Source organism: Vigna radiata, unplaced genomic scaffold (assembly GCF_000741045.1).
Source record: "Vigna radiata var. radiata cultivar VC1973A unplaced genomic scaffold, Vradiata_ver6 scaffold_179, whole genome shotgun sequence".
Taxonomy (NCBI): Eukaryota; Viridiplantae; Streptophyta; class Magnoliopsida; order Fabales; family Fabaceae; genus Vigna; species Vigna radiata.
Genome location: NW_014542553.1, coordinates 532,925 through 543,613, shown reverse-complemented (window position 1 = coordinate 543,613; position 10,689 = coordinate 532,925). Strand labels below are relative to the sequence as shown.

At 30.3% G+C, this 10,689-nt stretch overlaps 2 protein-coding genes across 2 annotated transcripts; both read left to right on the top strand.

Moving 5' to 3' along the window:
- The first annotated feature begins 3,933 nt into the window (after positions 1-3,933).
- On the top strand, positions 3,934-4,807 carry LOC106780324. The gene has a single exon (XM_014668600.2). It carries the CDS (start codon positions 3,971-3,973, stop codon positions 4,601-4,603), a length of 633 nt encoding a protein of 210 aa, XP_014524086.1. The 5' UTR covers positions 3,934-3,970; the 3' UTR covers positions 4,604-4,807.
- A 3,927-nt stretch (positions 4,808-8,734) lies between these two features.
- Positions 8,735-9,382, top strand: LOC106780323. Its single transcript, XM_014668599.1, has one exon. The coding sequence runs from the start codon at positions 8,735-8,737 to the stop codon at positions 9,380-9,382; it is 648 nt and encodes a 215-aa protein (XP_014524085.1).
- The last annotated feature ends 1,307 nt before the right edge of the window (positions 9,383-10,689 follow it).

Genomic DNA, 10,689 nt, shown 5'->3' with positions numbered 1-10,689 from the left:
GGTCTTTAATGGTTATGTAATGTTTAATTGCATTGTAATTGCTATATTAGTTCAAATATAAAGTTAACCTATAATTATACTAATTAATTAATATACTGCACTAGTTTTATCAACACGTGAACATGTAGAATAGGTATATCTCATGTAAAGGTGTATATATTCATCATTTTTTTAAAAGAAATTACCGTAATTGCTATGTTCTAAATTTAAGGACCACTGTCACAAACATTTTAAGGATCAAAATGGTTTATTTATTTTTAAATAACTAGTTTATTTATTTATTTTTTTTCATGCATCTTTCAGAAAAACAGTTAGTTATAAGGTGTGAGGAACTCTTCGAGAAGGAAATTATCGACTTTTAAATGTGTGGAAGTATAAATGCAATGCAAACATATTTTTCAGGTGGGATAATGATACTTAGACAACATCTTTTAATAATATTTGAACATTATTTATATGTCATTTTGTGATTGATTCAAAATTATTCTATAATCAATAATAATCATAAACAAAACCATAAACCAATCACATAATGACACGTAGATTTTAAATATTATAAAAAAATATTATCTAAATATCGTCATCTTTCAGACAGGTGTGAATTCTGAGATAGGGTAAAGATTCTATGTCCCCAGATGAAAAGTTTCAAGCTTCAACACTCAACGGTTGTTTCTGTGTTTTCATCAACATTATTTCTAATATTATATATAAACAGTATCTATGCCAAGTTTCTATCGAATAAATGAGTACCATAGTCAACCATATATAAAATTAAAAAAAGTCAAACCTTTATCATATAATATGTTTTATACTTTGAAAATAATTCTCACTTAGAAAAATGAGTGAAGTGTTACATTAAAAATAATAAAAATAACTATTTGTTAGCTAGTCTCGGACACGCACAACGGTTGACATTTTTGTGTTGCAGAAATGGGGAAAGTTGGCCATGGATGCATCTTTAAAAGGAGCGAATAGAACTCAGCTAAGTTAACATTAACTTTAATATTTTACTTTTTTTTTTCTTTTCACTTTTGTCGATGTCATCATCTGCCAAGTTAATAAAAAATATTATTTTGATGTTTTGTGCTTTGGCAATTGCAACTTTAATATTTTATGCTTTAAAATTTGTCCGTTGGTTTTTTAGTTTTTTTAAAGTAATTTAAAATAGTATCTGTCTTTTCCATTTTAACGCAATTACCATCTTTCATTTTAAAATAATTGATTCTTCCTTAACAGTCACTCAAAATTGCCAAAATATTTAAATTAATTACCATATAATAAACTAAATCACTAAGTTTTTTTAATGTAAACATAATTTCAATTATAATCTTTGTTTATATTAGCCATAAAATAAATATTATTGAGATTCAATAAAAAAAAATACATGAACAAAGGTTTATAAACAAAAAAGACTAAGAATAAAAATTAAAAAGTACTCAAATAAATAAATTCACTTGTTAAGTTGAAACGTAATTAACTAACTTATTTGTTTCAGACGTAGAATCGAATCACTTTAAGCACTTACAATTTCTTCTTTTATATCGTCTCTTAACTAATCATTCACTCTCCGTCTTCACTTCACCTCCGAAGCTTAAGTCAACAAATTGTTCGTATGGAAGTCAAAACAATGGTATTAAATGCACAATAAATGCGATCTACTATCTCTTACCTCACCTGTATTTATAGTTTTTGAGATGAGTCTGAGATTAATGATATCCTAATATCGCCCAATCTCAGCCCATTATCACTAATTACCATTTATCTTAATCCTTATAGTGAAAACTTATCTATCAAATAAGGTCGGACGTACCTCAGTCTGGCTGTTCGGTCTTACCTGTCCGTCTAGCAACATTCTTTCGTCGTTTAGTCATTTTCCATTCTCAAGTGTCGTCCGACCTATTTGCTGTATATTATTATGTAGGACCGTCCGATCTGTACATTATTCATATTTTTTGAGACATCTTAATATTTTGCATAAGTCCTATATATGAACTTCAACTAAAAAGGTTTCACTTTCATTTTCCATCATGTAGCATTTCTTGTTGAACAGACCTTCTAAATTTTGTTTCTCTATTGTTGAACCCTTGCATCTTTCTTATTTTTCTTGCTTTTATTCATGCTACAGTTCACAAATTTACATATTCATATCCTTTAAGCGTGTTTCAGAAAGACTTTAGTTGAAATGATAATGTCGTACTCACAATTGTAACAATTAATAAACAATTATAATGTTTGTAAATCCATTGTTTTTAAGTTTTTCTTTCATCTATTTTTCTCCCACTCCATTTTTCACCTAAACTTCCAAGTGCTACATGGACGTGACAAGTGTGGAAGGATTTGAAGCTTTAGGAATTAGGAGTCTCTGAAATTTGGAGTTTTATAATTTTGAAATTGAACGGTTGTAAATTGTGGTAGTGTTGTGGCAAATCGAATCGGGAATACGCATAGAATCAAAAGATGTTTAAGAGAATCAAGATACAAATATTGTTTGCATCATGTCATGTTATTGTCAGATGTAAAAAACAAAAACAAAATAATGTTGTATTATTCATTTTTTTAATATTAAATATATTTTTAGTTTTTTAAATTTGAATATAAAATTAAAATTCATCTCTCTTTTAAACTTTAAACCATTTTAGTTTCTATACTTAAAAAATAAATGTATATAATTCTTTTAAAATAATATTTATAACCTTTTTTTTTACGTGTTTAACTGTGTTTCAAGTTAGTTTTTTAACTGTTTATACTATTTTACACACTCAAATTCAAATACCAACCTATTTAACACAAAAAAATTGATATAATAAGTTAAACTGATTATATTATATATATATATATATATATATATATATATATATTAAATTTTGTGATATAAAAAATTCTAATTTTGTTTTTAAATATAAAAATTAAAAATATATTTAATCCATTTTTTAGACTTTGAAATGGTTTATATAAATGACTCTTTATTAATGTTTTTTTCTATCTTAAATTCTTGGTATCTTATGCAACATAAAACAAAAGAAAAATGATTTTTTAATAATTTTTTCTTACAACTTTTTAATACATACCTAATGATTTATGATAGGTTTATTTCAAATATATTTTTTTAAAATAAATTCAAGCAAACCAACGAAGTAGTAAGGAAAATATTTTTTTAACAACTTTTTTTGACAACCTTTTTACTATTGTCTATGTAGTAGTTTGTAATTGGTCATTTTCAAATATACAAACTAATAAAAGAGTGACACTGTTGTGAAAAAGTTGTTAAAAAAAATAGTTAACATATATAGTCTAAGTAATAATACATGATCTATTATCAAAAAGTTGTTAAAAGAAATTATTAAAATATTTTAAACTCGGTTAAAGAGTCTCATCTAGACATCTAGAAACCATGTCCTTTGTGTAAGCCTACGAACTTTTACTGTATTTTTCATGCATATAACCAAGCAAAACAAATGCAATGTAAGTAATAAGAACCGACACTAACCTATTTGTAAAGAAAAAAGTCTTTTTAAGAACTCTTTTTTGACAACACATAGGTGACAATTTGTGATTAATCTGTTTAAATATTTTTTTATAATAAATTCAAACAGACCAATAAAATAATAACACGTGTCCTATTATCAAAAAATTGTTAAAAAAGAATCGTTAAAATATTATTCTCCATTTGTAAAACCCTTCTATCAAGGTATAGTGATGTTATAGACTTTTGAGACTAAAAAATGGGGAAAGAGTAGATTCCAAAAGGCAAAAACAGTTTGTGTCAGCTGGAAGAGGCAAAAGTCAATAGAATCTAATGCTTTCACATTTTCTGTCATTCCAGGTTGGTTAGTTGTTAATAGGTACAGTAACAAAAGTTCATCTTTGTTTCATCATATAACATTGTCTATAAATAGAGCATTCTATGGCTCATACATTTTCATACTCAAACCAAACAAGCTTCCACCACAGGCTTGAGTTCATCATTTCCATGGCTAACCCAATTCTGATTCGTCCATGGTCTCGCTTGGCCTCTTTGCGCTCTCCTTCTGCTGCAGACTCACAACCAAAATCTCAGCTTCCACAACCTTCTCTCGAAACAACAAACACCAATGCCACTGTCACCAAATCCCTCCCAACAACACCAGTTCACTCACAAAACCTCAAATCTACCACCCCTATGATCTTTCCACCTGCCAAATTGAAGGTTCACCCTCAACCGGTGGTAGAACTCACCATTGAAAAGCCTGACGGCAAGGGCAATGCTTCAGTGAAGCATGAATCAGAAGAAACTAAAAACCAGAACCATGTCATCGGCCCAAATGAAACCAAAGGGAAAGGTATTCACACAAAGCTCTCAGAGGGTCGTGGCGTAAGGGTCATAACCATTTCAGGGGAAAACAGAGGTGCTTACATGCAAATAGCACGATCCCACAAGAAACAGCCCATTCACAAGACGGGGAATTCTGACGGTGAGAAAGTGAGAACACTATCTTCTCCTCCAAAGGGAGTTTTGTATGGAAACAGCAACGTGCAGTGTGTCAACAACTCAATGCTGTTCAACGCTAGTTTGAGCCACCACGAACCAGGAGTGCACCTTGTTACCAAAAAAGCCATTTGGTAAAGGATTGCTTCTCAAGGAACGTGGTGAAGTTCCATGCAGTTGATTTGAAGGCACTGTTTTAAGCTTGTTATTCTTTGTTTTAACGCTAGTTATGGTGTGGTTGATATGTAATAAAGTAAAAATAAAGTGAAAATATTAAGCGTAAGTTAGGAATGTCAGTTTGAGATTCATGATGTTGTAACTCTAGTTTTCCCCGAAATAAAGCTCCTCCATTGATGTATAAAAAGAGTCTTCAAAGTTGCTATATTATGAGGTGATTATAATATGTTGTCTTCAGTGATGAATGAAAGAGACACCTTACTGTAAACAGAGCTTTCTTTATATCGTCAGTTTTTTTTTTCATACGATCCTATTACTAACAATACGATGACACACTTTTACACTTATTTTACAAGAAATACAAAGATAAAATGGTTGAAAAAATATAAAGTTTTGTAGTTTTTCAAAAAAGAAGAGAATAAAAAATAAGTAAAGATAATGTTAAATGAATGTTAAAAATTTAAAAATTTAGGTGTGTCAAACAATCATTTTTCTATTATGATTTGACTTCGATTTTTATTTTTATTTACTGCTAAGTGATGCATAATTTTTTTTTTTAAAATCTTTACTGTATTTAGTGCTCATTTTCGATATTACAAAAATGTTTATATCCTCAATTAATAAAGATAGCTTTTAGAGCTAATAGAATAATTAATACTTCTGGGAACCACAAAGCTATGAAAACAAATGAAAAACCAAAGTCCGAAAATTACGTTGTTAAAAAGGAGATTAGGATTATATATTTGAAATTAGGCTTAAACCCTCCCTTCGTCCTAATATTTGTGTGAAAATCTCAGTTCGGTCCTAAAGTTTTGAACTGTCTCAATTGGGTCATAATTTTTGTAAAGATGCACACATTTTACCCCAACCGTTAACTGATCTCAAACGGCGTTAAGTTTAGCTGACGTGGTATGCTGACGTGTTGGCTTAATCCCTTCGTGGTTCTTGTATTTGTGTGAAAATCTCAGTTCAGTCCTCAAGTTTTGAACTGTCTCAATTGGGTCATAATTTTTGTAAAAATGTACACATTTTACGCCGTTTGAGATCATTTAGCGATTGGGGTAAAATGTGTGCATTTTTACAAAAATTATGACCCAATTGAGACAGTTCAAAACTTGAGGACCGAACTGAGATTTTCACACAAATACGAGGACCAAGAAGGGATTAAGACAACACGTCAGCATACCACGTCAGCTAAACTTAACGCCGTTTGAGATCAGTTAACGGTTGTGGTAAAATGTGTGCGTGTTTACAAAAATTATGATCCAATTGAGACAGTTCAAAACTTGAGGACCGAAGTAAGATTTTCACACAAATATTAGAACCAAGGGAGAGTTTAAACCTTGAAATTATTAATATTATTATTATTAGAAAAAAATTCTCTATATGATATTAAATATTAATGTACAATCCACCAAATATTTAATATATATGAAGAAAAGAATTTTAATTATCATGTGACAATATATTAAAAGTTATTTAAAAATATATTTAAGCTATTATTATTGCACATTATGAAAATTTTAAAACATTTAATATTTAGTATTATTATGTGACTCTTGAAATTGTTTTAGTGAGATATTCTTGAACGGTTTCCACAACCCATATCAACACACTTTCACTTAGTTAAAGTTCAATTTTTCTTTTTTCTGGGATAAAAGACTAATATCACATTATTATAAGAGATAAGATATATAACACTACTTTTAACATAAAATCTAAAATTTAATATTTATAAATTTTTATTTTGTTATACATTAATCAATTTTCTCATTTTTATTTGATATGAAAATTTTAATTTATATTAAATTTCTAATAATAAAAAAAATAGTGATTAATTGAATCATCGACTCCTTTCTTTTCTTCATTTTGGCACAAATTAAAAGTTAATCACTTTTACTTTTATTCCAACAAATATCTTAGATGTGTGCATTTTCAGACTAAACAGAAAGGATTTCCATAAAAAACTTCTGTTTCCATTTCCCCCTAGTATTTTAATGGAAAATCTAGCTGCTAATGTAACGTATGCGTAATGCAATATAATATTAATGGCAAGCAAAATTACAAGATAAGATTACTGATAAACGGTGTATGAAGAAGAACAACTAGAAAAAAAAAATGTTCACACATTTAAGTCAAAAGCATCTTTATCCTCAAGTTCTGATAAATGCTCCTTTGTTTTTTTATCAACAAAATAGTTATATATATTTAACATAATCTTTGAGATATCCAAATCCTTAATATAAGAAAATATACATGTCTCTAAAATCTCAGCTGCTCTCTTAACATTATCTAACTGTTAAGATAGCTTAATGCTTTCAATTCTCTTGTCCAAATAAGAAAACTTTTACAAACCCTTTTTTCTTTTTGGGTAGATGAATTTGGTTAGCCGAAACTTTAATATTGTCTATCTTCACTTCTTGTTCTTGTTAGAAGTGGAGTCTAAGTCTAACTCAACCCCATAAAACCGGTTTGTAGGGTGAGATTTGCACCCACTTATATACACTTAAATGGCCTTATCTCTAGTCGATGTGAGACTTCCAACGCCCCCTCCCTCACGCCGAGGTATATACATCTTGAACGTGGGATTAGACTTTTTAATGGGTGGTCCGATAACGGCCCGATAGCGGGTGGAACAACGTGCCCAACGACAACAGAAATCGCTAGGATATGCTCTAACCTAGCTCTAATACCATGTTAGAAGTGGAGTTTAAGCCTAACTCAACCCCACAACCGGCTTCGATAATTGATAGTTACCATGTACAATTGAAAGAGTAATAATACCATGACACACTTTTATATTCATTTGAGAGAGAATATAAAGGTAAAATAGTCATGAAAGTATATAATTTTATATTTTTTCAAAAAAGAAGAGAGTAAAAAGTAAAGAAGAGTAATGTCAAATAAATGTAAAAAACTTGAGAAATGATTCTTTGACACACCTAAATTTTTTACATTCATTTGATACTATCATTACTTACTTTTTACTCTCTTCTTTCTTGAAAAATTACAAAACTTTACAAATTTTGGACCATTTTACCCTTGTATTATGTGTCAAATGAATGTCAAAACGTATTATAGTATTACTCAAAAAACTTAGGTATGTAAAAGAATATTTTTGCGATTGATTGAAAAGCTTGAGAGCATAAATGAGTTTATTTTGAATGCATGATGGAGATGCTCTATGCATAGTAAATTTAGCATAATTACCATACACTATACTGATGATGAAAAAAAAAAACCAAAAACAATGCAACGGAGATGCAATCTCCCTTCTTGCAATAATATGTGAGGAGCACAAAAAACAAATGGAGAAAAAACAGAATCCAAAACAGACACCAAGTTATTATCCAAAAATCAGCCTATCCAACTACGAACGAACGATTTCTCAATAACGAAAACATTAGTGCAGACTTTGTATAATGTAAGAAAGACTTTCTCTCTTCCTTTATGTCTTACTTGACTTTTCTTTTTCGCTTTACTAATATGATTTTTTTAACTAAAACAAAATAAAACATAATAATACACGCTACTTGTACCTATTCTTCATGTAAAGAAGGAGTGGAATAACCCAAAAACTAATAGTAAAAGACAACATTCCGCAATTTAGAAGATTTTCGGCGGCTGAAATGTCAAAAAGATTCAAAGTTAATCATGAAAAGCAATAGTCCATTTCATACCAGGAATCTAAATCTAGACACCTCACATATATGCCACATGATCTTTAATTCATATCTCAAGTTGACGTGTAGTTTCCATTACATTCCATCACGTCGAACCATATACTTATTAAATATTAATAATGATCCAAATAATGATAAAATGATAAAACTACTGAATAATAAATTATTAGAATAGATTTTTGAATAATTTTGTAGATTTTAAATTTAATCAAATCTATATACTAGTTTGGAAAGTAAAATTAACCTAAACTTAGGACTTTGATGAACATTGTGTCAGCTGGAAGTGCCAAATTAATATGCCATTGGAATCTAATGCTTTTTAACTTCTTTCTGTCATTCCCTATTTCTTTCTTAATAAAACCTCTTAACATTTCTCTGCGATCAAGTCGAGCTATATATCCCAAAAGCCATGGAAAATCCAATTCCAATTCGTCCATGGTCTCGCTTGGTCTCTGTAAGACCCCCTCCTGCGCCAAAAACACTTCCCGAAACTACACATGTAGAATTTTCTCTCAAAGCAGTTAACACTTCCTCACATGATGGCAATGAAAGTACCACCAAATCTCCATCACCAACACCAGATGTTCACTGTCCAACAATTCAGTCAGAAAAGCTCAAACTCACTACCCCCACTTCCTTTCCACCGTCCAAACTGAAGGGTCAGCCTCACCTTGAGAAGAAGCCTACTGGAAACGGATATGGCAGTGAATCATGGAAGAAGGAATATGGAGAAACTCAAAAGCAAGGCATTGACGAAATGAAAGAGAAAGGTATTTGGGGTGCTGGGGGCCGTGGCATCATTAGGGTCGTAACAACTTCAGGGGAAAGCAAAGGAGCACACATTCAAAATAAACCCTTTAACAAGATGGGAAATTCCAGTGGTGAGGAAGTGAATGGAAAAATGAAGAACAAGAGTGGGAAATTAACATCTCCATTGCGAGTTCTGTATGCCAACAGCAATGTGCAGTGTGTCAACAACTCAATAGTGCTGAACACGAGTTTAACTCACCATGATCCAGGAGTGCATCTTTTTATCCCAAAGAAGCCATTTTCTTAAGGATTCCAAGGTGGCGTTTAACTAAGTTCATCTATGTTTCGGGCTCGTGTAGTAGGAAGAATAGAAAGAAACTCATATTCTTGCAGGAAATGCGAAAATGTCACGTTAAAAAGCATTACAACCTTAATTAGACCGTTAATTATATGTTTAGTTGAAGAAAAATCCTAGTGAAATAATAATGTGAACATTTAGATAAAAAAATTGTATTTTAATTAAATTTTCTTCATACAGCCACCAAGAAGCAAATTAATGGTAAGTTGTTATGTGCATGTAAGCTTATTCGCAATTGAAAAAAGAATATAAATATTCATTGAAAACTTATAAAAAGCAACTTCTTGTTACATATTCCCAAACATGCATATCTGATGCTATTATGTGTTGCAGAAATGATGGAATGCGACGGACGAATAGGAGGGAACGCTATGGCATCAAAATGACAGTATAAGCAAGTGGAATATAATATCATTATATGTTCATTGTTTAAGACTCTCATTGGTGCTTACCATTAAATATTTCTAACCTTATATATATACGAGATGTGAGAATCAAATCCAACTTTTCCCTTTCACCAAATAAGAAAGTTTTTCCTTTCCTTAATCTAATTTTGTTAATGGAGAATTGTTCCTTATGTTGATTCTTAATATTAAAGTAGTTTTTATCTCATTAATCTTTCCAGTAAATTCTATTAAATTACAATTTATCAGAACTTCTCTTTAGACAAAACTATGCCAGTATCAGCAAACATCAACGAACAACATTTCCTATGCAGAGATAAAATGATGAGAAAATATTTCAGATGATCACAAAAACTATTATCCAATATCATGCATGCATACTATTTACTAATAGCAGAAAGAAGTATCAGATCCATGTCAAACCCCACTATTATAATATATACGATTAGTTCATTTCATTTCATAACAGGAATCTAGCTAGTTAGACAGTTACAGATGCCACCTGATCAAATTGTCAACTAGTTGATGAAGATATATAATCTTCTATAATTGCTCATATGCTTGTATTAGAGGAACAAGTTTGAAAGTAGCCTAGGTCTATGTAGTAGAGTTTGCTAGGTGCAGGACATAACATTGTTATACATTGTTTAAACTCATAATACTGCAAATTAAGTACCATGTTCACATTATGCAAGAGTTTTATGGCCTTTTTATAAACCATCAAATAACTATAATCTGATAAATGGTCTAGTACAATATACCAAGGATGACAAATGTAGCAAAAGTGACTAAATAGTCATCTTTCCATTGAAATTTCACGCCGGCACATACACAGTGTCAAAGTCTCAAATA

Bases quoted from the DNA above. Each gene is read 5' to 3' on its own strand.
- LOC106780323 (XM_014668599.1), top strand. From the start codon at position 8,735: ATGGAAAATCCAATTCCAATTCGTCCATGGTCTCGCTTGGTCTCTGTA.
- LOC106780324 (XM_014668600.2), top strand. From the start codon at position 3,971: ATGGCTAACCCAATTCTGATTCGTCCATGGTCTCGCTTGGCCTCTTTG.